The 27996-nt window shown below is 37.3% G+C and overlaps 1 protein-coding gene across 1 annotated transcript; it reads left to right on the plus strand.

Annotated features, from left to right (window-relative positions):
- Window positions 1-11875: 11875 nt before the first annotated feature.
- Window positions 11876-23953, plus strand: LOC121730346 (protein ALP1-like). Its single transcript, XM_042119356.1, has 2 exons — window positions 11876-12333; window positions 22699-23953. The coding sequence occupies exons 1-2, from the start codon at window positions 12056-12058 to the stop codon at window positions 23579-23581; spliced, it is 1161 nt and encodes a 386-aa protein (XP_041975290.1). The 5' UTR covers window positions 11876-12055; the 3' UTR covers window positions 23582-23953.
- Window positions 23954-27996: the final 4043 nt, after the last annotated feature.

Raw genomic sequence — 27996 nt, forward strand, 5'->3', positions numbered from 1 at the left:
TTCTCGCGGGGGGATGTTTCTATCGTCGCCTCGCCACAGAAAACGAAGGCTGTCGCGATCCGAATCAATCACTTTTATTTGTAAGAACATCTCTTTGATGTCCGCTACTACTGCTATTTTTCCTTCGCGGAACCTAACTAAAACGCCGAAAAGCGACTGCAATAAGTCGTGCCCGGTTAGTAGCGCATCATTCAAGCATTTTCCCCCGCATTTAGCCGCAGCGTCAAAAACCAGTCGCACCTTACCTTTTTGGGGATGAACCACTGAAAAATGAGGTAAGTACCAGGTGCGAGGTGATGTGGCTGGGGTGCTCACTAGTTCCGCGTAACCCGAACTTAGCAAGTTATTTACTTGTTTCGAATACTCTATTTTTAAGTTTAAGTTTTTATCTAATTTGTTCTCTAGATTGTACAGACGGCTTAGGGCTTGTTTCTTATTGTCCGGCATTACTTCATTGTCGGTTTTCCACAATAAGCCTGACTCATACCGATCGCAATCGTTCATTTTATTGCAAGTTCTATTTAAAACAGTTAACGCGCGCTCGTCCGGATCCGCTTTAGGTTTACGCGGCTCTATACCTAACGACTCTATGCTAAAATAATTCCTTATCAATTCTAACGCGGGATCCTCGGACTGCGACGTTCTTACGTGACTTATGAACTGAATATTATTTAAATTACGCGAGCTTGCGTCCTGCCCGTGCAGGACCCATCCTAATTTAGTTAACGACGCCACTGGCTGACCCTTATTTCCGATACGTAATTGTCGAAACGTAATTAAGTGCCAGTTATCTTGGCCGATAAGTATCGTAGGTTTAGCCTGCTCGTAACACAGTTCGTCTTCTAATTCCGCTAGGTGGCTGCACTGTCTAACTAGGTCCTTGCTTACGGACTGCGGCGTAAGGTTCAAATTACTAATCGTGCTCGCGTTCATTTTTTCTAGATTTCGACTACACGCGCCGCGGATTGTTAGCGATATGTTGCACAATTCGGGGTCGTCAATTTGGTTACCGCCTACCCCTTCCAACTTCATCAGTCCGTCAAGTAGCTGGCTGCGACCCCTGGGTGCTACACTGTCCGCTACCGTACGCTCAACTAGGGTCAATGTAGAGCCCTCGTCCAGCAAGGCGTATGTAGCGGTGGTGCCCACTGGGCCACTTATCTCAACCGGCACTACTTTGAGGTAGGTGTTTGACGCACGAACGTGATTTATTGAGCTAACATTGCCGCTTGCGGGCGGCGCTGCACTGCCGCTGCCGTGTAATAGCTTATTATGAGACGCTTCGCAACCGTTTATGCCGCACGGAATATATTTACATCTGAAAGTTCGCCCGTGCGAGTTATTTAGACATCTAAAGCAAAGTTTACTATTTTTAGCTGCGTCCCATCTTTCCGATACGCTAAGTTTAATAAAATCTGCACAATTAATAGTCGTATGGGAGCCTGAACATACGGGACAATTATTTCTATTGGACGAGTTCGACGGCGCTTTCGTCGCGGAGCGTGGCGCCTCTGTCGCGGGGCGCGGCGTGCGATGCTTCGGCCTGAATGGTTCGGCCTTTTTAGCTGAGGGTTTGAACGCGGCTGCTACGGTATTACGCGGCTCGTACGTGACTTCGCAATCTGATCTATCACAGGAACTATCGCTATCATAACGCGTCGATCTATGAGTCCGTGTGCGAGTCGTGTTTACCGCGCGAGGTTTCATCTTGCCTCTCCTTTCCTCCCTAGCTGTTTCGTATGCGAACATCGCGCCGCACTGATCCGCCATAATATTTAAAAATCTAGCCATTAATTCGAGCTCCGGTGCTCCGGGTCGTTCAGATTTGAACTCGTACCACTTATATTTTAAAATAATATTTAACTTGTCGACTATTCGACCCACTAACTCGGGAGAATACAAATATTGTGGCTGGTTAAGTGACTTTATGGCCGCTACCGTGTTTGATATTTTACTCGCGAAACTACTAACATTGCGCCCGTCTTCCGTCATACGGGGTAAACGTTTTATGTTTTCGATTTCGGAGAGAATAAGTAGTTCTGGCCTGCCGTATCGCCATTCTAGCGTATCTATTATTTCGTACGGGTCCGATACTGTGTATAGCAAAGATCTAACTGTTTCGCGGGCCGCGCCTCTTAATGCTTTTCTTAACCTAGCTACATTTTGAATGTCCGAGAACATATCCGCGGTGTCATTAAAAACATGCACTCCGTAATTGTTCCGTCGAAGTGGGGCAACTCATGAATGAATTTAGGCGTCGCTTCCGACCTACTCGAATTGACCGCTTGAACTATCGCGTTGGCTAGCAATGTCATGTCGCTAAGCGACGCGTTACCGGCGCGCGGTTCGATGTTTTCGGTCGGACGCGGGTCTCGTCCCGGGTTTTGAGCGCTTGTTGACGGCCTAACACATTGCTCCGAGATCCAGCCTTCAACTCGGGTTTTATTCGATCTGGGTGGCTGGTCCGCGTCGGTGGATTCTCCTAGCTCTATCCTAGCTATTTCCAGCCGACTCATGGCAGCTGCGGACGCCGCCCTAGCCCGTGCTAGTTCGGAGTTGTGATACTCTAATTCGGCCTGCAACGCGGATAATTTGCTGCTCGCTCTGTCCCCGGGGACGTTAACTATAGTGCCCGGCGCACTTCCTACATTTTCGACTACGTTGTCGATTTGTGCGGGTACTGAATTTAGTTTGGCCCTAGCGTCGGTACGCGTGCTGCTCTCCGTCGTGTCTTCAACGCCGGTGCCTCTGCTCCATGTGTTGGTCTCGTGGGACGTGGTCTGCCCTGACGATGGCGTCTCTTCCCGCGAGGGCGTGGACTTGCCCGAGCGCAACACACGCGCGTTCTCCATTGCGCACGAGGGGCCCTAACCTTAAAACTAACACTTTTCACTTTCACTTCACTTAATGTCTTTACCTACACGTAACGCGACCTACCAAGCCTACTACTAACAGCCCGGTCAGCTTGCTACCGCGGTGACGCCGAACCGGGAATAGGAATGCAGGGAATAGGAAGGTAGGAACCTCCCGGTAGAGGGCGCGGGCGCTCACGGGTGCATCAGAGTGCGGGAGGAATGTCCGCACCCGTCGTTGCGTGCCAACTTGTGGCCCCAGAGCGTTACCGTACCGTGCCGGCGGGGTCTGACTGTTCACCTGGGTAGGTGTGTGGAGGCGTCAGGTCGTCCACAATGCTTCCGTGCGCTCTGCAGGGGCCGTTTAACACCGCTAGGTGGCCACGCACGTTAATGAGGATTGCTTCCAAGTAATTGGTGGAGGTAAGCAAAGCCAACCACCAACACTCGCGCGTACTTGTTTCTTTCTTCTTTCTTCAGAAGGTAGACGCTGGCCTTGGCTGCAGGGGCTTCGTCTCTTCTCCTGTGTTTTCTCTCTTCAATCTTCTCTCTTCTCCGGGACTGGGCTGCCGTCTTCAGGGCGAGCTTCTCTCTTCTCCAGGGCTGGCTGCAATCTTCAGGGCGAGCTTCTTTCTTCACGAGCTGACGCAGTGATCCGGCTCGAAGGACCAGTTGTTGGCGACACGACAAACTCGGCGGGGCCGTGGTCGCCGGGTGGTAGAGCAGTGGACTGTATCTTGAAAGTGAAGGATGCCGGATGGAAGATTTCTGGAGAAGGAGGTGCAGGAGACGAGAAGGAAACACAGGAGTAAAATTTGGTACTGCTTGGAGCGGAGTGTGGTGGAGCAGGGCTTACGCATGCATCTGCTTGGCTTGTCGGAAGTGAATGTGTATGCACCGAGAAAGTGCGTGTTTATATAGGAAATTTGTACCGTTAGAGCCCGTGGGGTTCTATCGGTTGTTGTCGAACGAATGCAGTCCGTTTATTGAAATATAACATTTTAAACATCAAATGGGATTCTTATAAGCTAATACAATGGTAAACAAACATTCTTATAAGATAAATAAACAATAAAATGTGTAAAACAAAGCCATGTAAAAAAGAGACAACAATAGTTCGAGTGCAACTATGCAAGAAAGATACAGCAATAACAATTGTGTGAAACACACTACATTCCCGTGCGAAAGGGACAGCAATATTATAAAAATGAGACACAAGATAAACATTTTCCAATAGGAATTACTAATATGAAATCTTAAATCTAAGTGTAAACAAAAGAGGGAATAAAACTAAGCTATTATTTACATGAACTATTATTATTATTAGTAGATAAATTAAATTTAGGAGTGGATAGTGTATCTGAATAAGATTTATATGAGGAAGGAATTTCTTTATTGGCCTCTGCATAAGAGACACAATGTTCAGCCATGTGTATTTTTATAGATTTTTGCCTATTAAACTCTGGGCATATTTTGTTATTAGCCATATGATGGCCAGAACATAAGCAACAGAAATATTCATGCTCATTAACACTACACGAATCCATATCATGTTCATGACCACACTTGATACACCGTGATTTTGACCTACACTGAGCTTCCATACCGACAACATTTGAAGCATTGTATATTGGGAAAGATGTAGAGCTCAACTGGTAGTGAATTATAACAAATAAAAACTCTTTTTAGCAGAACCCTACCATCAAAGTATACAACAACTGACTGAGTCGGTTTCCATACAGGAGAACCCTCCACCATTGTTTTATAATTTAAGCGTCTGACCTTTACAACTTTACCACTACCGGTAGGTGTAGAAATGTTATTTATTATTTCCTCAGATGACCATTCAACTGGTATACCCCTCACAATACCTATTCTAACGACATTAAAAGATGGAATAAAAGCTTCATAATTATTGTCAGCGAGTATTGAATTATTAATAAATGTATTAGCATCTTTGTAATTTTGAAATGAAACAGAAATTCTGTTCCGACCAATTTTTTTTAGAGAGCCATTAATAATATTATAAATGTTATTTTTAATTAAAAAGTCACCAAAGGTGATGGGGTGAAGTTGCGTACCATCAGAGACATTTTTTGTAACTTTTTGTACATGAATTAAAAATAAGGGGAAACATCATTTTCATTATATGAATTTCTGCCAATATGTTTTCTTTCTGTCTCAGGTGCTGAGGCTGAGGATACACGCATGCTAGCAGAATTATCCTTTTCAAGTATACACTTACAATTAATACGATTTCCCGCGCTATCTCTAGTTACTTTGTTACATTGTTTGCACGTCAGCTCGTCAGTAAAATTATTACGAGATCGTTTGTACGTTCTTTGAGATATTGACTCTTCTGTGTCCATATTATTGGACTCATCAAAATCCAACGTAACAAAATAACCGGGCTGTGGAATTGGGCCACAAAAATTCCCGCCTCCGGGATCCGGAGGTCGATTCATAGTACAGAAATAAATACACTTACCGAGAAGAAAATATAAAATAAACTAGAAAGATAATTAAAACTAAATATTTACAAAAATATGTACAATATTCCCGCACTGAACACTAATAAACTAATAAAATTTGAGAATTAAGAAAAACACGACCGCCCGCGTTCGAGTTTCCCGCCGTTCCTCTACCGCCATTTTTCAACCACGGTAGTTATTCGTTATAATTTATCCATAGAGTAAAGACCACAGAATACAAATTACTCACGGAAAGTTAAGGTTAAAGTTAAAGCTATGGGACGCCATATTTAACTATAAAAATAACATTAACTTTAACCACGCCTCTGGTGCAACCCATTGACTTTTCCTATTCATTGGTGCAATACGACAGTATATATTATGTCTATGGTGCAACCCAACCTTATTTGCTCATAAAGCTCTTAAATGACAATTGACAAATGTCAACTTGACAGAAGAGTCATATGATCACCTTATGATTTAATTCCGTATCTGACTCAAAATCTAAATTGAAAACAACTTATTTAATTATTCATAAACTTTAAGTAATACCTACTTGATTTGAAAATGACCGAAAAGGACGACAATAAGCCCGCAGAAAAGGAAGCAGTAAGTGATGCAATAGATATGGAATATGACAATAATGATGAAAATGTTCGTGAAGGTAACAATAAATTATTATTTTGAATTTTTTCCTTTTGGTCTTATGAATAAATACATTAATTGTAGGTTTTTATTCATAAGTCTTAAAGTCAACAAACAACATGTATTTCGAAGTAGCTATTCCCATATTAAACCAAGACTAGCTGTTTGACAGAGCTGTGTTCGGTATTCGATAAAACACGAATAAAATGACTTTTTCCTAAAAATGATTCCTAGCTAGATCGATTTATCGCCCCCGAAACCCCCTATATATTAAATTTCATGAAAATCGTTGGAGCCGATTTCGAGATTCCAATTATAACTTATATACTTACTTATAAGAATTGCTAGTGTAAAGATATAAGATAAACAAAGCTAATAAAAACTCGAAAGTGAGCTGACATTCCACAGATTTTTGAGTGTTGTACCTTGGACTTGTGTTACGGGTACCAGACAACGAAAATATATTTAATACTTTTATACTACTTATACCTACATAATATATATATATATATATATATATATATATATATATATATATATATATATATATATATATATATATATATATATATATATATATATATATATATATATATATATATAAGATTTTTAATAAACCATACACATATTTAATACACATCCATGACCCAGCAAAATTTGAAAAAATTTTGTTCCATCGGCAGGATTCGAACCCACGAAACCATTGAGCCACAGAGGTCGACAATAACTAATTTTTTTCTTATAATTTGAACAAATCTTGTAACTTAACAACTTCATCATCTGGCAAATATACAGGATGTCCCGAAACTCAACGATAATCTGGAACCGGATGAATGGCCAAGTTACACCAGTTCCCGGAAAAATAAAATAATAATTCCATATCACTCACTTTAGCGATAATAGACAATTTTGTAAAAAATCGTTTTACAAAATTGTCTATTATCGCATTTTCAAGTCCTGTGATCACCACTGTCACAATTTTGTTGTGTTTTTTTTAATTTTGGGATCTTCATTAATGCTATTAATCGCAACTACGAATTAATGCAAAAAACATTGTTAATTTAATAAAATAAGTTAAGTTTTAGTGAGTCATGGTTCACAAAAATATTGTCAGTTAACTTTGACAATTCATTTTGAAAAATAAAATGTACTACACTACCCTTGGCAAGTTATTATAAAAGATGGCGCATTTAATCAAGATTTTTGTCACTTAACTTTGTTATTTTTTGTTTCTGGTCTGAAATAAAATTATTATTTCAGACCAGAAACAGCCGGTTCCAGATTATCGTTGAGTTTGGGGACAAAAAAAAAAAAGATATACAGGATCTTTTTTTTTTTTATTAAATAAGGGAACAAACGAGCAAACGGGTCACCTGATGGTAAGCAACTACCGTCGCCCATGGACACTCGCAACATCAGAAGAGCTGCAGGTGCGTTGCCGGCCTTTTATGAGGGAATACGCTCTTTTCTTGAAGGTTTGAATATCTAGATCTGGCTACACATAATATAACCCACATGTTTTTGATTAAAAAGTTTCGGTTTCCGGCCTTAAATGCAAAAAGACGTCAATTTTTGAACTGTTACTTACCTGCTTTTTTCACTAACATATTCAATTAATTCTTGCCCTGTAGAAACATAATTGAAGATGCGAGTTGAAGAACATTTGTTTTTAGGGTTCCGTACTCAAAGGGTAAAAACAAGACCCTATTACTAAGACTTGAAGTCTGTCTGTCCGTTTGTTTGTCTGCGTGTCTCCAGGCTGTAACTCAAGCACCACTATAGCTAGATTTCTGAAATTTTCACAGATTGTGTACATCTGTTGCCGCTATAACAAGAAATACTTAAAAACAAAATAAAATTAATATTTAAGGGGGGCTCGCATACAACAAACGTGATGTTTTTGCTATGTTTTGCTCGTTATTAATAACTGTAACAAATAGGCACTTGAAATATTCACGAAATACTTAATTATATTTGTAATTTAATAATCAATAATAAAATTTAAGTAAATTAAATAATTAAGGCTCCCATACCAAAAAACACAATTTTGTGCCTATTTTTGCTCGATTGAGGTAGGAAGTTGGGATGAACCCTTCGTGCGCGAGTTTAACTCGCACTTGGCCGATTTTTTCACTTTTGTATGGAGAAACTCCTGATGCTAGGACGCTTGCCCATACAAAAGTGAAAAAAAATTGGTCTTTCAGCGCTGCTACTTTCACAGTGAACTGTCTACAAGGAACACATACATAATTATCCTAAGTATTATATACTTAGTTTTGTTACATCCTGTAAGTATATCTAAGGTACAAAACGAAGTGCAAGTGCACATTTTGCCTTTTTTGCACTAAAAAAGCTTTCTTTGTTCACAGAATATAATTTATTGGATTCAAAATTAGATGATCTCAACACAGCATTAGATGTCTTAGAACAAAAGAATGATGATATTCATAAACAATTAAAGGAACTTCTTCAGTCAAACAGAGATGTAAGAGAACAACTTAAGCAAGAACAATGTGCATCAAACAATCAAAAAAACAATTAATACTAAAATAATAATCTGGTAAAATGAAGTTTACATTATTTGCCATCAATCATCATGCTATAGGAGTGGAACTAATAAAAATGCTTTTTCTCCAATAAAAAATAATAATGTAAAATGCTTGTTACCCAGCAGGTTGGAGTTTCCTCTTAGGGGGGTATTACATTATCATTTAAATATTGGAATATATATAGGATCCAATATATATGATCATTTGATCCAATATCCAATATATCTATTATCCCCCTAAGGGGGATATTAGATTATCATTTATATTGGATCCGAGATCATTGAGTCAATGATATTGGATAATGTATTACTAGCTATTTGACCGAGCTTTGCTCGGTATTCGATAAAACACGAATAAAATGACATTTTCTAATATTTATATAAGAATTGCTCGTTTAAAGATATGATTAAAGATATGATACACATATGATTAATTTCTTCCTTGATCATAGTTTTTTGACATTTTTCTAATTATATAAGTACTTGGATAATCTTGCTGAAATAACAAAAAACAAGCCATATTAAAAATGACGATGTCTTTTGACAAATCGAATTCTCTGAGATCTAGTAACCCTGACGTTAATACCTGTCAGCGTTAGCGCTCTCCATTGGCTATTGAAACCACATATGACGTAAAATAGGATCAATGAAATATGATAATTTAATATGCAGATATGATCAAATGATCATATATATTGGATCCTATATATGATCATATATAAATGATAATGTAATACCCCCCTAATTCAGGACTCATGAGTCATGATTCTTGAAATCATGACTCAAGAATCACAACTCTAGGTGTAAAATAATTATGTTATATTCTGTGCACAATATGTGTTAAAAAGTTTATAAAGTAAAGCAATATACTTACTTAATGCTTTTTTATTATAAATCCTCATGTGAGGATCCTCCTAAGAATAAAAATAGGATACTTTTTGTCCCGGGAAAATGTACAGTTCTCACGCGATAAATGATTTTTGGCGCAACGGAGTTACGGGCGTCATCTAGTCTTTTACTTTAATCCTTCCATCGCGGATTCTTGGAAATCTGCCTGCCTAGCATACGCCAACGAGATATCTCACTCTATATGTTTTCTCGATGTTTGATGGTTCGTCTCTTCATCTTTGTTGACTCTAGCATGATAAAAAAAAATTCTCGCGTAGATCTATCATCGAAATAATACATTTTTATAGAGTTTTGTCGAGATAATGTCGAGAATTTGACATTATGAGACGAGTAGTTTTTAATTATAACGAGAGTGAGATATCTCTTTGGCGTATGCTAGGCAGGCTGTTGTTGTTCTCGCGACCGCATGTGGCCACTTGGAGTGTAAGTATTAAATCATTTTATAGTCTAAAACATAAAAAATCACTTATAAACTAGCCGGGGTCAAAGAGAATGTGAAGCCAAAGTCACTCACAAGTTACTTCTTTTACTCGCATCGTGTCGCTGCTGTCGAATTACGACGCCCTCTATAGTTTCTGCACGGTCCCTATGCTGGTAAAGGAGAACTGTCAAAAACACGGTCAAAAATGACGTATATTGTATGATAGAAGCGTTAGTTCCTTTTCTCGCCCCGTTTATAAACAGCCTTGTCGAACTCTATAGAGGCAAAACTTAAAATGGATGGAAGGTGGCGCCATCTGATGGTATATGGTTCCAACTTTGAACCAGTAGCAGAGCAGCAGCCCTTGATTTTAATACTATCAGAGAAGTTGATTCCTATGCAAATCGGGGACCTAAGTAGTTTGGTTGCGTTAAGTCAAACCCAGCTGACAGATCACAATTATTAACATTGAATTGACCACGGAATTGACATATTCGACCAAATAACGTTGGTCTGTCAATTGCATAAACCTATAATGCTACTACTGCTACTTGCTATGTGTGTTGTTTACTTTCAACGTTTACTTTCAATGTAAGGACAGATTTACCAGATAGATTTTACCTGAGTAATAAATAAGTAACTTTATAATGTGTTAAGTGTATATTATTTACCCCTATAAGAACCTCATGTCATAACATATCCGACGATTGAAAAATCATTCCAAAAGAAAATGTGTATCTACTTTTCAATCGTCACCTTTTTTTGCCAATTAAAATTTATGATACCTAATTTGAAATAAAAAATCTGTCTAAGTTGCATATTATTTATTTCTTATAGAAACTCAGGTAAAATAACTCGAACGGACTATACTATCGATAGCAAAATACTATACTATCGATACTAAAATATACATCACTAGCACACGCACACATTGACAGATCGAAAATGGTCACGCATTTTCGAGTTGTCAGGTGGTCTATACGACAATATATATTAAGTCTATGGTCAATTGCGTAGGAATCAACTTCCTCGATGTTACATTATTTATAATTGCTTTTCCCAAAGTAATTTTCTACAGTCAAATAATAATACCTAATATAATAATAATATTAGACAATTTGACTGTGAAAATTACTTTGGGATTTACTTACAAGGAATTGATAAATAAAAGAAGCATGTAATGCTTATAATGCTTTTATTATAATAATAGATGTCCCGCGCGGCTTCGCCCGCGTAAATTAGGAATTTTACGGAATGTTTTCTGGATGTTTGAACACAGCGGAAAATCTGGCCAATTTTTTGGTTTTTGAACGTTCATATCTTTTTTTATAATTATAAAAATACTGAAAACAGAGGGACATGCTAATAGTGGCCGTAGATATTAGATATTCAGGAAAAAAATTATAACTCTACCGGCATTATCCAGGGAGGAAACAGGGGGGCAACGTCTGTATGGAAAAACGGCCCTAGTGTTTCCTCTTAATAAACACAAACATAGTATGGGTATGCTCCCTTAGTTTCATAAACCTATAAAGTATATAATATTATGTCTATACTTAGGTTTATATTGTGTTCATCAAAAATGAATTTACGTTTATAATCTACAAAACTCAGTGTTTTTTACGAGTCTACACATAACATTCATGGAACATTTTTAATGCTTACGTATGTTTTTACCGGATTTTATCCATTTCTTTCGTTTTTCAATAAGCCAAGGCATGTGAATATTTTTGGCAGAAAAATAGTAAAATTTTACATCGTTCGATTTGCCTTTATTTTTCTTGCATGTATTAGAACATCCGGGAATACAACAATGCACGAACACTCAAATTTCTCAAGAAATCTTTAAATTTTCTGTAGCTTGACAATAAAATTTTCGTAAAAGTTTCGGCTACTCGTCACTAGTGGCAGTGTCATCGCTCTGCACGGTCCCAATAAAAGTCAATGCCAGCAGCGCACATTGGCTGACATTGACACATTCAATTAGAGCATTGGCAAACTGTACCTACTAGTTGAGAAAGAGTTGTGACTTGTCAACCGTAATCAGCTGTTGTCTGTGTTCTAATTGGTTGTATAGAGGTCAGTCACTGACCTCTATACAACCAAAGAGCCACTGACCGTCAGTGGCTCTTTGGTCAGTGGTGTTATAGTATTTGAGGCGATTAGACGTGTCACGTGAGTCGTAACTCGTAAACTCGTGAGTCGTGAAATGGAAAAAATCGATACCGACATAATTGCATTGCTTCTAATATTGAAAAAAAGAAAAAAGCAATGCCGACGTCGGTGGTGGAGACATCCTTTAAATACATTGTATCCCAATCAATTTCACAATATATACCAAAGAAGAAGACTAGATGCAGATCGATTTTTCTCGTATTACCGAATGTCTGTCAACTCTTTTGACGAGTTAGTTTTGGCATTGCGAGAAAATTCCATAAAGTTTCGAACTTACATTACTTTAGAAGAAAAAATAACAATCACACTAAGGTAAGAATAATATTTATTAAGTAACTGATTTACCTATGTAAAACAATAGCAGTAGGTAGGTATGAACTTAAAACACTCTTAAAAATATACATTATACATAATATTATTATTGTACGTACGGCTCTTCTTCTTCTTCTTCTTTAAAAATGGCCTCCCATGAGGAATAGCCAGTGTCAGTAACCAAAGTCAGTAACTTTGATGAGGTAAAAAAAAGACTTTGTTGCCAGTGGTAATAACTTTGCTCTAGAGATGGCCTTTGTGAAAGTATAAGTGCAAGAAGAGAAAAAAAAAATCCGAATCCAAAAAAGGAGTCGAGCGGTATAAGTTTAAAAGTAAACTCGTAACTAATTAATCTCCATAATATTAATCCGGCTCCTGATGACTCCGCGTAAGTTGTCAAGTGTCAGTACTCAGTTGTTGTCACTTGTCAAGTTGTCAGTGTCGATTGTCGTTGCCCGTTGGCGAAAGTAAGGTACGTAAAGGCCGATACGTACAAACCCGAAAAGCGTGTGGTAGTGCCGATTCGCAATAAGTTTCGCTTAGCCAAGCAGGCGCAAAGCGCACGCGCCACGCGAACAACGCGAACAACGTATGACTCTAACAATGAGGCATTTTCTTATTTTTTTAATTTAATTGTCAGTTTCCATTTTAGTAACTAGATGGCGTATGGGTAGACAACTATCGGTAATACCAGGCAATACCATCAATAATTGCTACAAAAGTGGGCAAAAGAATGTAAAACTTGATACATATCAAATTGAAAAAGACACGATGATATTCCAATGAATAGAATAATAAAGTTATTATAACGATGTTTTAGTTAAAACTCACGGAAGAAATAGCCCTATTTATCGATATTCACACCAAATGTCACAGGAATTATAAATTTTGGTTCTGACAACATTTTACCTGCACTTTTGCACGATAACATATATTTAATGGCCATATTTTACCAATAATGAACATCGAAAACCCAAATAACACAATTTGGGAAAAAATAATAAAAACCACACCAACAATAAAAAGTAGAAGAAGCTTCAAAATAACATGGCCGCCAAAACTCTTTCAGTTGTCAGTTTTCAGTTTGACAAGTTTTTATTATGTCAGCGTGTTCCTAAACTACTACCAGTATACTGGCCTAATCGCTTAGGCATAGATTAAGTATTTTAGTATATAGCCCGTCAAAAAAGTCACGACATTAATAGAGTCGCCACTTGTTTCCGGTGTGGCCTCTTATGGCCACACTGTATCCAGTCACTATAAAAGATTTTGATACTTTATATTAAATACAGTTTAAAAGCACGTTGTAAATAAATAAAATAAAAAATAAAAAAGCCTTTATTTGACCAAGCTACAAAGATTCTTATCAACTAAGTATTAACAAATTATTTAAGTGTATTACTTTTTAAACTAGGTCCCCGGATTGGGTAAAGGCCTCCTCCAAGGATGACCACTTTTCTCTGTCTTGGGCAATTTGCCACCAATTTGTGCCAGCGACTTTTTTGATATCATCGTCCCATCGGGTGAGAGGTCTTCCTCTCTTTCTTTTTCCTTGAGGTCCGTTCCATCTGGAGATTTTGTAGGTCCATCTATTGTCGTCTAGCTTTGCTATATGACCCGTCCATCTCCATTTCATTTTTTGTGCGTAGTTCAATGCATATATGGCTTTTGTTATTGCTCTTATTTTTGTGTGACGGATCTTGTCTAATTTTCTTACCTTGAGCATGCTTCTCTGTAATCCTCGCTGGCAGGTCAGAATTTTATGTTTGGTTTTCGCGGTAAATTTCCATGTTTGGCAAGCATAAGTCAAGCATGGTAGAAGGATGGAGTTCAGTAACTTGCTCTTCAGCTGTAGCTACAGGCATATTACTTTTAAAAATTTCTTTTATAACGATTCCAAGTTTTTTGAATTCTTCTTTCAATTTCTAATTCATTGTTTTCTTTTTGAAAGCTTATTGTTTTTCCAAGGTAGCAGTATTCGTCCGTGTACGCCAATGGTCTTCCGCTTAGAATTATCTGGTCTTGTCGGCTGTTGGTCATTGCCATGGTCTTAGTAGTGTTAATTTCGAGACCTACTCTAGCGCTAGCTGTTTGTAATTGTTCTAACATAAACTGTAATTCTGTGCTTGATTCAGATAGTAGTACCAGGTCGTCTGCGAAGCGTAGATGGCTCAGAGTGGTTCCAAGTATGTTAATGCCATATCTGTTCCAGTTCAGTTTATTTATGACATCTTCCAGTATAGAAATAAATATTAATGGAGACAAGGGGTCGCCCTGTCTTACACCCCTCTTTATGGGGAAATAGGGTCCCAGTGGTTCTAGTTTAATTCTACCCCTGATGTTTTTGTAAATGTTTTTGATGACTTTAATATATCTTTCACTTACACCGTGGTCAGTCAGGCTCTGCCATACACTCTCGAAAGTAACCGAGTCAAAGGCCTTTTAGTAGTCTACGAAACCAAGATATAGGGGTCTCCGTTGTTTGCGGTACTTTTCCATTATTAACTCTATGGTATGAATATGGTCTGCGGTTGAAAAACCTTTTCTGAAACCTGCTTGTTCCACCGGTTGTTTTTCGTAGATTGTAGGTCTTATTCTAGAAGTTTCTGTATTTCTTTCAGGATTTCTGTATCGCTTATCTCTACTGTATCTTTGTTGGCGGTGGTATCTGCAGGTAAGTTATCGTCTAAGTTGCTGTTTTCATTTAGGAGTGGAGTTATTGGAGTTGTATTGCTGTATAGGTTTCTATAGAAGTTAGTTGCTGTAGTGATAATGTCTTTTCGTTTCTTTAGGTCTTTGTCCGATTTTTTTAGCCCTTCTATCCAAGGTTTGCATGTTCTAAGTTCTTTTAAGGCCTTCTTTGTGCTGCCGGCGTGGGTAAGATGTTTTATAAACGTGTTTTTGTCTGTATTTTGCGTAATCGATTTTCATATATTTGTTGACAAGTTTAAAAAGAGCACAGAGTCTATTTTTCATTGCTTGTGTTTTATTTTTGGTTTTTTGTATTTCTTTCCTTTTTTGTAAAAGGGATAATGTTTGTTCTGAAAGAAACTTGTGATGTTTTTGCTCTTTTTTTGTTGTTTGTGCTATTCTTAAGCTAGTGGTGATAGCATTGGTAATATTATCGTAATAATTTTGCACCGAGGTGTTCTCTTGACAAGGCTGTAGCTCAGCTCACATTTCGAGTAGAGCTTCCCTATATTTCAATATTTCTTGTTCATGTTTTAATGTTATTTCTTTATTTGTATACTTATATCTGGACTTCTTGTAGTTAGATAGCTTAATTTTTGCTCTTACAATTCTGTGATCTGAGTGGTAGTTTAAGTTTAAAGTCCCAATATCTTGAAATATTTTAGGTTGGTTAGACAATATAAAGTCTATTTCATTCTTAGTTTTCCCATCAGGAGACCTCCATGTCCAGCGTTTATTATGGTTCTTTTTAAAACATGTATTTATTAAGGTAAGTTTGTGTTCTGTAGCGAAATTTATAAGTCTCTGTCCTCTTTCATTCCTTATTCCGTATCCGTACTGTTTCATCACTAAATGTTCTTCTTTCCTGGGGAATCCGATCTTCGCATTGAAATCTCCCATGATTATAATGTTTTTGTGTGCAGTGTCTAATGCTCTATCGATAGTCTTGTAAAAGTCATCTATTTCAGCTTCGTTCGCCGATTCCGTTAGTGCATATACTTGTATAATAGATACAAGAAAGCCCTGGAAATTCATATTTAGTGTAGCAATTCGTTCATTAAGGCCAGTAAAACTTTCTATGTGTTTTTTGTGGATTTTGTTTATTATAAAGCCTTCTCCATATAGGCCAGGGGTTTGGCTCACGTGACATAATATAAAGTTTTCATATTCCTCAATCGTTGAACCTAAGCGTCTTGTTTCGGATAAACCTATAACATCGTATTTAATATCATGAACAGCTTCCTCTAATTCTAGTAATCTTTCATATGACAATAAAGTTCTGACGTTGTATGTTGCTATGTACATAACATGTGATTTTTTGTCTTTAATAATAAATATTATGTGTTGTTGTAGTGTCTATCTTTGGAGGGTTGTAGTCATACTCTTCCGCGGTGACTAGCCGAGTTGGAAGATCATATATGTTTTTAATTTTTTGTCTGTTTGTTTGTTCTGCTTTTTGGGAGGAGGCGCTTTGCTGCTATGCTTCTTTATTAGGATAAAACGTTTTGTTTGAATTGTTTTTGACAATGTAGTTTACTATACCTTGTTTTATCACTCCTTCTGAGAAGCTGTTGGATCTATTGCCCGTTTCTAATTGTTGTGTTTTGTTCTTTTTATTAGTTTGAGTTTTCTTTTCATGATTGACCAGAGTGACATTGTCGGGGAGGTAGGCAGTTTTCTTTTTGTGTTATTTTTTGAAATTACCAATTTGTCGTAAACAATTTTGGCTATGTTTCCCTTTTCTCTTTCTTGTTGTAGTTGTTCTTGTAATTCCTTTTTTTTTTCTTAGACATTTTTGGGAAAATCTTCTTTAATATAGTAGTTTGTATCTTTTAGCGCTCTTTTTTGTTTTAAAACTTTTATCTTTAAGCCTAGAGTTGAGAAAGTTACTTTTAATGGTCGAAGTTTTTCTTCTTTTTTACCAATTCTTCTTATGTCTTGAATATCACTATAAGTCAATTTTAAAGAGAGATTTTGTTCTAGCCAGTTTATAAAGTTACTTTCTAAACCCTCGTATGACTTTTCCTTCTCTTATATGCTGAAAAATATCAGATAATTTTTTTCTTGCCATTCTTTCTAAATTTTGTACTCTTTTTCCTGTGTCTCCACTTTCTGTTCCAAATTTTCGTGATTTGTTTCTATAGTCAGAAATTTTTCTTCGAACATCCTGCTGATATTTTGTGTTACTTGTTCAGTCACAATCTTTCCTGTTTCTCGAATTTCTTGTCTTTGATTATCTAGATCATTTTTTATTGCTTTAAGAGCAACCAGGGCCGTGTTCGTCGGCGTATTTTTGGACAAACCTTTTATTGCGCATGTCCGAAAGATGTCATGGCAACGCCATAACAAGTTGCTGGTCAAGTCGTAAACAACGTACATGATTAAAATAATAAAAGCTAAACATGTATGTATTTAACATAAGCCTAAATTGTCTAAAATAATTTATTTAACACTATGATAGTGTTTGATTATTTTATAATGGAAAATATGGATCACTTGGAAAAATTTAATTTCGTTTTTTTATGAAATAAGAGGGCAAACGAGCAAACGGGTCACCTGATGGAATGCAACTTCCGTCCCCCATGGACACTCGCAGCATCAGAAGAGATGCAGGTGCGTTGCCGGCCTTTTAAGAGGGAATAGGGTACTTAACAGGGGAGGGTAGGCATGGGAAGGGAAAAGGGGAGGGTAGGGAAGGGAATAGGGTAGGCCGTAGGGGTTTGGGCCTCCGTTAAACTCACTCACTCAGCGAAACACAGCGCAAGCGCTGTCTCACGCCGGTTTTCTGTGAGAACGTGGTAGGTATTTCTCCGGTCGAGCCGGCCCATTCGTGCCGAAGCATGGCTCTCCCACTGGTTTGTTCATTGCAACGCCAGCAACAAATTGCAATTGGGTTAAATGTCAAGTCGTAAACAGTTGTCGTTGCCATGGCATGACATGATTTGTACATGCGCAATAACTAGGTTTTGCAGCGAATGCGCTAAAAATTACGCTGACGAACACGGCCCAGTACTTCGTCCATACCTTCATGAACGTAACAAATCGAATAATCAAATTAATTTTATCATGGAAATTTAAGGATGTATACATTTATAAATTCAAAGATTCTGACCTAAATTCGAAATATATAGTAGAATGAAACATCCTGCATCGATTGATACCAAAAAATCAATACCTTACCGACAAGTTACGTGAAATAATTAATTTTAAAATTTCCATTTATTATACGTAATGTTTGCCGGAAGTGTTACAATTTTTGAGAATTCGTCAGAATTGGGAACTTTGTAACAAAGATAAACAGCTAAAAACTGCTTATTAATTTCTTTGTACGATTTGCGATTTTTTAAGCCCAAAAAAAAGTAGGTTCACCGGTAATTCTGAGGAATTATCGGTGAACCTATATATTATATTTCAAATTGAAATTTATGAAAATTATCCTTCGAAGGGTGCGACAAGACTTTATATGAACTTGGGCGGAGGCGCTGCTGGTAAAGAAGAACTGTCAAATGTGTCGTTTTTGTATGTGCCAGCGTTAGTTCCTTTTTTCGCCACCTGCATTTAAAGCTTTGCCGAGCTTACTTGGCCGCCATTTGCGGTAGTCAAATTACAATTTTTTTTTCAATAATAATTAAATATTATTATTGAAAAAAAAAATAAGTTCTTTAAAAATCTATTATTAAAAATCATTATAATTAATAATAAGTGTCTGGGTGTCCAATTTTTTACATATTTAGTACTTTCATAATTTTATTGGATTTAGTACGGAATTTGACCTTATATACATCCTTAAGTGTAGAAGTATTAGGCTAGTTACTTATCATCCCGCCCTCGTAGTAATTTTTATTTATACGTAGATTTTTTATCATCGGTCAATGTTTTTTACTATTAAATCGACAAAGTAAACAGTTTTTTTGCTGGTATTGGTAAAAAATATGCTGAGAACCTAACAGAATCTAATGATACACTGTCATCTGAACGTAGCGAAATTAAAAACTCTTCTAGTACTTAGTTCTTTTGCACTATACTCACTGACAATGTTGAGATAATGAATCTAATAAATTCCTTAAAAATGAATCTGCTACAGGATGGATGGTATCTCTGTTCCATTCCTCAAATCTATTGCTAATAAAATAGCCCCCATACTTACATTATATGTCTCTGTTTTAATAATGGCGCGTTCCCAGACTCCTTTAAACGAGCTATTGTTCACCCGATTCACAAAAACGGGAGCAGAGATTGTGTGGACAACTATCGGCCTATTTCAATTCTAACGACCTTACCCAAAATTATGGAAAAGCTCTTGAACTCACTATTGATGAGCTATTTAAAGCAGGAACATCTGATTTCTCAGTCTCAATTTGGATTTCAATCTAAAAAGTCTACCACTGATGCTGTTACACGCCTTGTAACAGCATCAGTGATTGATAACCTAGCCTCAAACATGGATAAAGGTAAAAAACGTGTTGGGATATTCCTAGATCTAGCCAAGGCGTTTGACACCGTTTATATACCCACCTTATTAAGTAAATTGGAGTCCTTGGGCATACGAGGAATTCCACTTAAGATGTTTCGTAGTTTTCTTACTCAGACTCCAACAAGTGAAAATTGAAAATTGGCGATTACCTTAGTTCCTACCAATCAATGACATTTGGAGTTCCGCAGGGCAGTGTTTTAGGCCCAAGTCTCTTCTTAGTCTATAGTACCTGGATGACCGAGCTTTGCTCGGTATAGCAAACACTCATTGACTTCGTGTTACTTAACAACGCCATCTGCTGGAATAGCTTTAGATGTTGTTGTGTCGTTAAAACAATTAGTTGCTAACAAAATAGTACTGTTATTCGCCAATAGATGTCAGGAACAGTCATATTGTTCAGTTTATCGATAAAACATGAATAAAAATACATTTTCTAAAAATGATTCCTAGCTAGATAAATCGATCTAGCTGTCTAGGAGACAAAGGGTCTCGCGAGGAAAGCGAGCGCATTACTGCACACTCTCGCGTTTTTCACTACTAGTCGCGCCGCAAGACAGTGCAGAACAGAAAAATAACAATAATAAACGTCATTATCAGTCATTATCTGTGAGAAATAAAATTAAATATGATTATAGATCTTTAGATTACAATGATATTTTTCGATGCATAGAGAAAAATAATGGTCTATCTTCTCTGAGTTCATAACTGCGATTGAACTAAGCGAGAATGTACATGATCGCACTCGGGCAAGGGGCTCTCGCACGAGACTCTCGCCCGAGAGCTCTCGGCGAGACAGGTGGACAGGACTCGGTGTACAGCCGACATAACACCTTTTACTGTATCTGCGGGTGGAACCTGGAGTCCTGAAATACAGGGTCACCTAGTTGGCCGGCCGCAAATTGGCCGGCCGAACCAACCCAACTGTATCCTCCTATCAGTTTCTCTCTCGAAGTTATGTCTACCTACCTGCAGTATGTGCCCCAAATAGACATATTCCGTTACGACTTCGAGAAAGACACCGTTAACTGCAACCGGTCTCGGGTGAACATGTTCGTTGAACATGACTTTATTCTTGTCCAAGTTCATCCCGAGACCGATCCACCGGGAAGATTCATTTAGGTCGTTCAACATTTCCTGCAAGTCCTCCAACGATTCTGCCAATATGACGATATCGTCAGCGAAACGAAGGTGTGAGAGGTACTTGCCATTAACGTTTATGCCACGTCCTTTCCAGTTTAGGGTCTTGAAGGCGTCCTCTAATGCATTTGTGAACAGTTTCGGGGAAATAATATCCCCCTGTCTCACTCCTCGATGCAAATAGATTGGCCTTGTTGTAGCCCCCTGTACTCGGACGGACATAGACCTTTCAAAACTTCGACGTAACGCCAATCGACTTGACATCGTTGCAGGGCTTCCAGAACAGCCCAGGTCTCAACAGAGTCAACAATTATTATATCTGATTTAAATAAATATTAAATAAGTTATTATTTATGTAATTAATTATTATTATTTTGAATATTAAATATTTCCTGTTAATGCGGTGTTGAAATAATTAGTAAAATGAAAACTTGTATATCCAATACGTGACCTATAATATGTTAGATATTTTTATTTAAAATTTACAAAACAATATTATGGTTATAACTGATTATTTTTGTGCCAACCCTACTTCAAAATTTCTTGCCAGAAAACAATTGCGGCTGGCCTAAAAGTGGGACCAATCGCCAGAAGATAAAATGCTAAAAATTCATATCTGGTCATTGGGCCCACTGGGCCTAAAAACTTGGGACGAAACACCAGAGTACTCATCCGGTCGACGTCATCTGACACATAATGTCAGATGCCTGTCGGAACGCACTCTGCTCATATATTTTGTGTCTGACGTCCGGTCCGGATGTCTGAGTTGTCAGATGCCGTCTATCGGATGGCAGAAATTTTTAATTGCGTTCCGTCGGGCGTCTGACATTATGTGTCAGATGACGTCGATCGGATGGCAGTTCAAATGTTTCTGACGGATCGCGCTCTCTCTTACATTTTGTACTGAGCCGAGTGAGCTCCAACTCGCCGGAAGGAAATTTCGGATAGTGTGCGGTGTGGCGGCCCGGCCGACGTTCAAATGTTTCGTATCAGAAATTTCGGACAATGTGCGGCCGGGCTTAGGCTCCAGTTCACACAAAGATTTGCCTATTAAGTATAATTTTTCATGTACCTAATATCTTGTAAGTTCATGTTGTGTGAGGAATAAAACATTTTTATTTTATTATTTTTTTTTATTTTTATTATTAAAATGAAAAAAAACTGCCTAAAAGATTACTACCACGCAGAAAAACGACGCGAGCCCTCATAAAGCTTGGATTTTAGTTACTTAAATAATCCAAATTTAGGTATCCCTACATACGGGTCTAGAGCGCGAACTACACTGCGAACCATACGAGTGTAGACTGGAGCGTCTTGGCAGTACCACACGCGATACACGCTGCTATTCGCGCCGCACAGTCGCGTGCGAATGCGGATCGGCCTTAACAGTCGTAGTATTTTCATACTGCGATGTCGTTGGCGCAACGGAAGTTAAATTTAAAGTTGCATTTGATATAGCTGCGGTATAGCCATTTGACGACGTAGTTGGCGTATATATGTATGAATTTGTCTGAGCATCAGGTGTTTCACTCATATTATTCGTGATTGAGGTCATAATCTCAATTTTAGTACGCATTTTGGTCAGTGGTGTCATTTTTTTTAATGTCGGGGCCAAAGACAACAAAAATAAAACGTCCTCGTCTTGTAAAGTTTTCTCTTCTAAAGAATTCCTTTTTCTTAGTATTTCCAACAGCTCTTGTTCACATTCATCATTATTTTTACGTTTCGATGTATTCTTACGCTTTTCAGGCTCTATAATTATTTCTGGTTCTGCAAATTGTTTTTCAAAATTTTCGACGTCAGTCGCAGAAACATTAGAATTTTCTTCTGGTGAGATATTGCTTTCTAGAATATTTTCCTCCAGTACAGGCCGTAGGAAGTGCAACAAATTAAAATATGTGTATGTTTTCTTTATTTTATCACCTGCTGATCCCGACTTTACATTATTAATGTCTTTTAAAACTTTTCGATATTTGTCCTTGATATTTTTCCATTTTTTCGTAAGCTCTTGCCCTGTTAAAATGTAAATATAATTAATGTGTTTAATTGTTTTTTTCTTTCAGATTTTTGGCAACGGGAAAAGATTTTAAAACATTAGCAGAAGATTTTGGTATAGGACATACAACTGTCAGAGCAATAATAATAGAAATATGCAAGAAAATCTGGATGAAACTGGCAAGTCAAGAATTGCCGGTACCTACGACTGAAAACTGGCTGCAAAAAGCAGAAGAATTTTATGAAAACTCCCAATTCCCCTTATGCATTGGGGCAGTGGATGGTAAACAAATACGTCTTGTTAATCCGAAAAATCGTGGATCATTATTTGACGACAATAAACATTACCTTTCTATTATATTATTAGCAGTTTGTGACACAAACTACTTGTTTACTTCGATTGACATCGGAGCATATGGCAGAGATGGGGACAACCAAATTTTGTCGAGAAGTAACATTGGAAAAAAATTGAAAAATAATTCATTAAACATTCCGATGGACTCAACCCTCCCCAACGATAATAGCAAGTGTCAGTTACCTTATATAATTGTGGGTGACGAAGCTTTTGGACTACAAAGAAACATAATGAGACCTTATCCTGGAAAGAAATTAAGTTACGAACAAAGAGTATTCAACTACCGCCTTTGTAGAGCTCGGCGATATATAGAATGTTCATTCGGAATACTAGCCAACAAATGGAAAATTTTTCATACACCAATGATGGTTGAACCAAACTTCGCTATTCTTATTACAAAAACTGCATGCGTGCTTCATAACTACGTTAGAAGGCGTGATGGGTATAGGTTTTCAGATACTCTTGTTAATGTCATTCCTTCTGCAGACAGGGTGAGTTCAGGGACGACACAAGAAGCACGGCAGGCAAGAGATAAATTTGCTAATTACTTTTTGACACCTGAAGGTCGGTTACCATGGCAAGATAAATATATTTAGGCACAAAATATGTAGTAGCTAGTAGGTTAGACGGAGGTTACACGTTCGATTTATCGTCAATCTGATGCGTGATCATGATAATAATGACCAGACTGATGGTAAATTGATAGACCGATGAACGATGTTAGACGATCAATCAGGACTGTCAGTTTACCATCAAATATCAATTTGCCATCTCAGTCAGAGATTAACGGTTTCAAGGAGCAGGCGTGTTTTGCAGCTTTTCGGTGTGTGGACTTCATCTGCTCCGGCTTCTAACCTCTGAGATACTAAAATTTTCTTTAATAGTGCAGCGCCCAGAGGTTTTAACCTCGGAAAATTGTAATAGTGAATGGATTTTTGTTTTTGAGGTGTCCAATGATATTATATGAAAAACTCAAAGCAGATATGTTACTACCGCGCGCGTTGTGAGGATTCAAATACGGCCCAATTGGGTCGTCTGTTGTTTAGTCTGCATCGAGCGCAGTAACGAACGTGCCACGTCTTGTCTTACCTAAATAAATGGAGAATGCCGTCGTGTGTGTTTCGAAAATGTACCAATTATGACTCGAAAGTAAACAAAACACATGGAATCTCTTACCACATGTCTTTCATGCAATAAATACCTCGATTATTTACATTTTCAATTAATTTTTAGAACAATCTGTAAAAAATTGAATTTTCGTCATAGCTCAGGCGAAGAAAGAGACAGCGATACGGTTTTAACGCAAGAACGATAAGGATGGTTACGCTGCAGCATCTAAGAGTAGTAATTAGTGAAGACTCGTCACATTACTGTTAGATCGTGACTTAAATGCCTACAATTGCAGTTTATTTGTATTCTATTTTATATGCTACTAGATGACGCCCGCAACTCCGTTGCGCCAAAATTCGTTTATCGCGCGGGAACGCGGGTTCAGCGGTTCGCGCGTGAAGAGGTAACAGACGGACAGACAGACACACTTTCGCATTTATAATATTAGTATGGATGCGATATCATATGCAACTGTACTGCACTGTTTTTAGGTTAGAACTTAGAAATACTGTTTTTTTAGGTTAGGTAAGAAAATGTACAAAAAATTTCAAAGAGAAAGAAAAGAAACAAATTAAATCTTTTTGAAGGTATACATAAAATATGTATTTTATGTAGTATATTCCATTATTAATTATTTCGATCTTAAAATTTTCAATAAATAAAATTAACTCTTACTTAAGTTATTTCATTTCTTACCTACTAATACTTTTGTATCAAGTGTCCACTCTACGGCTATTTATGTTACTCTCTACGCACAAGAAACTTTGCAGTTCGACGAGAAAAAAAATCAAGCCTTACCAGTTTGCAGTTCGACGAGAAAAAAATCAAGCCTTACCAAAACATAAACATTTACACTTTTTTTCTTTGCAAACAACGAAGCAAAAAAAGGTAAAAAGAAGAAGAAGAAGAACCACAGAACTTGACTGTAGTAGTTTGACAGCAGACACAATAATAAACCCACTGACACAAAATAATTCCAACTTCTAGCGAACAAGAAATAGTTTAGATGGATTCTAAAGTTTTGATTCATCTCTACTCGCCATAATCTGCGGTTCTTGTATAATAAAAATACCTATGTACGGTACCTATTACCTTTAATTTGTTTTTCCTCTTCGGTTAATGACGACCAATTCTTTGTCATTATTGAAGCTATTTCGCTCCAGTCATTAAATTTTTTTACTCTATTTTTATAATCAGCACTTCTAACATCCCAAATAGAAGGTTTTTCCTCTATTTTTTGAATAAATAATTCTGTATCAAACATGGTCACTTTACAAAAAGGCGCACGTCCGCTTCAAATGCATCGATGTCATGGTTATCCGCGCAATCGAGCGCTCCGCTCCGGCCGCTACACACAGTGTTACCAACTCTTAAATTAATGTAAGTCAAGAAACCATAATATTAAGTAATTAAAAATTCCCCTAAAAACGTAATTCGCACTCGTAAGCCTGCACTATAAAATTGATTTCTTGTTCACTTTAGAATTGATAAATGACTTGTGATTAGACAGTACTAGTCATTGGACAGAGCACAAAACTATTTTTTATTAGATATTTTTTTAAAATATTTTTAGTACCGTACACCACATACCTACCGTACTATTATTTTGCTGATCACATTAAAAAAACTGTGTAATTAAATACAATCTATGAAATCTATGAATGAAGTACCAGCATACGGTACTTTTTAAATCTTAATATATATATTTCTTGTGTGCGTGTGTATGTGACTGAACTCCTCCTAAACGACTGGACCAATTTTGATGAAATTTTTTGTGTGTGTTCGTGGAGATTCGAGAATGGTTTAGATTTACAGTTTGGTCTACTGGAAAATGTTTTTTCAATTAATTTCTTATTTATAAGGAGTTGTTGATTTTGGAATGTTTTACATTAGATCCGGCGGACGGCGCTATCATCGCATTCAATATTATTCTATTTCAATTTTAGTTTGTCCTGACAGATGGTGCTACGATTAATTTGAAAAAAATTTTGTTATTCAATTCATGTGCTGATTAAAATATTAAATAAATAACACATAGGCTACAATTTTAACCGACTTTCAAAATGGGGGAGGTGTTATGTTCGTTTTCTTATATTCAACGATTACTCCGCCGTTTGTTAACCGATTTTCAAAATTTTTCTTTTGGTATATAGGGTATCATCCCAATTTGGTATTATATTCAGAAAAGTGGTGATCTGATGAAGGATCCATAAGTAATCGAGGGAACTCCTCAAAACTTATAGGGAAACATATGGTGACTTCGGTTTCGTGAGAAGTATTCTAAGCATATGCTACCAACAAGTAAGATTTTGCACCGAGATATACCTGGTATACCGTGGTTCGGAAGGTGCTGAGAGAATTCCTGATTCTTTATAGATACAAGTTCGGGAGTTTCGGCGTTGTTTTAAGAACAGAAAGCATATGCTACTATGCAAATTACATTCTTCATCATCATCATCATCATCATCACTACCATATTATACCATTTCATAGTCTTTTAGATCGAGACTCGAGTTTGTCAAGCGATAATTAAAAAAAATCTATGTTTGTTTGAACGCGCTAATCTCAGGAACTACTGGTCCGATTTGAAAAATTCTTTCAGTGATTTATTGAGGAAGGCTATAGACTATATTTTATCGCGCTAAGACTAATAGGAGCGATGAAATAGAGGAAAGTGTAAAAAAACGGGAGACATTTTTGAAATGGCTTATTTGAACGCGGTAATCTCAGGAACTACTGGTCTAATTTGAAAAATTATTTCAGTGTTAGAAAGCCCATTTATCGAAAAAGGCTAACAGCTATATTTTATCACGCTAAGACTAATGAGAGCGCAGAAATAGAGGAAATGTGGAAAAATGGGAGAAATTATTTGAAAGGGCTTATTTGAACGCGCTAATCTCAGGAACTACAGGTCCGATTTGAAAAATTCTTTCAGTGTTACATAGCCTATTTATTAAGGAAGGTTATAGGATATATTTTATTACGCTAAAACTAATAAGAGCGAAGAAATAGAGGAAAATGTGGAAAAAACGGGGGAAATTATTTGAAAGGGCTTATCTCACGAACTACTGGAGCAATTTTTCTGTTATTTGGCACAGATAAGAAGTAGACCACGTGAAGGATCATTGGCTATTTTTTGTGGACTAATTTGTCTGTGAAATATCTAATTTACGCGGGACGTTATATTTCGCGTGGTCACGACATCACGCGTAAACGGCTGGAGCTATTTTGCTGAAATTTGGTATAAGTAAAGATACTTTCGAATCCCGAAAAAGAACATAGGATACATTTTGTCCCGGAAAAATGTACGGTTACTGCACAATATACTTTTATGATTTGCGCGTAAACTATTCAATCTATTTTGATGCAATTTGGTATGGAGATACTTTGAGTCTCGGGAAAGGATAAGGAATACTAATTTTGTCATGGGAAATGTACGGTTCCCGCATAATAAACTTTTATGATTATCGCCTAAACTATTCAATCTATTTTGATGAAATTTGATATGGCAATACTTTCAGTCTCGGGAAAGGACAAGGGATACTTTTTATCCCGGAAAATATAGGGTTCCCGCACAATAAACTTTTATGATTCTTGCCTAAACTATTTAATCTATTTTGATGAAATTTGGCATGGAGATTGGAGATACTACTTAATTTGAATCTGGGACAAGGAATGTTTTTTGTTCCGGAAAAATGTGCGATTCCCACACAATATACTTTTCTGATTTGCGCGTAAACGACTCAATCGATGTACGAGAACAACTATAAACTAAAGTCCACGCGGACGAAGTCGCGGGCAACAGCTAGTCTATACTATAATATTATAAAGCGGAAGAGTTTGTTTGTTTGAACGCGCTAATCTCAGGAACTACCGGTCCGATTTGAAAAATTCTTTCAGT

This window comes from Aricia agestis, chromosome 1 (genome assembly GCF_905147365.1).
Source record: "Aricia agestis chromosome 1, ilAriAges1.1, whole genome shotgun sequence".
In the NCBI taxonomy this organism is placed as follows: domain Eukaryota; kingdom Metazoa; phylum Arthropoda; class Insecta; order Lepidoptera; family Lycaenidae; genus Aricia; species Aricia agestis.

Coding starts and splice junctions, on each gene's coding strand:
- LOC121730346 (XM_042119356.1), top strand. CDS start 12,056: ATGGAAAAAATCGATACCGACATAATTGCATTGCTTCTAATATTGAAA. Junction 12,334..22,698: donor AAAATAACAATCACACTAAG/GTAAGAATAATA, acceptor TTTTTCTTTCAG/ATTTTTGGCAACGGGAAAAG.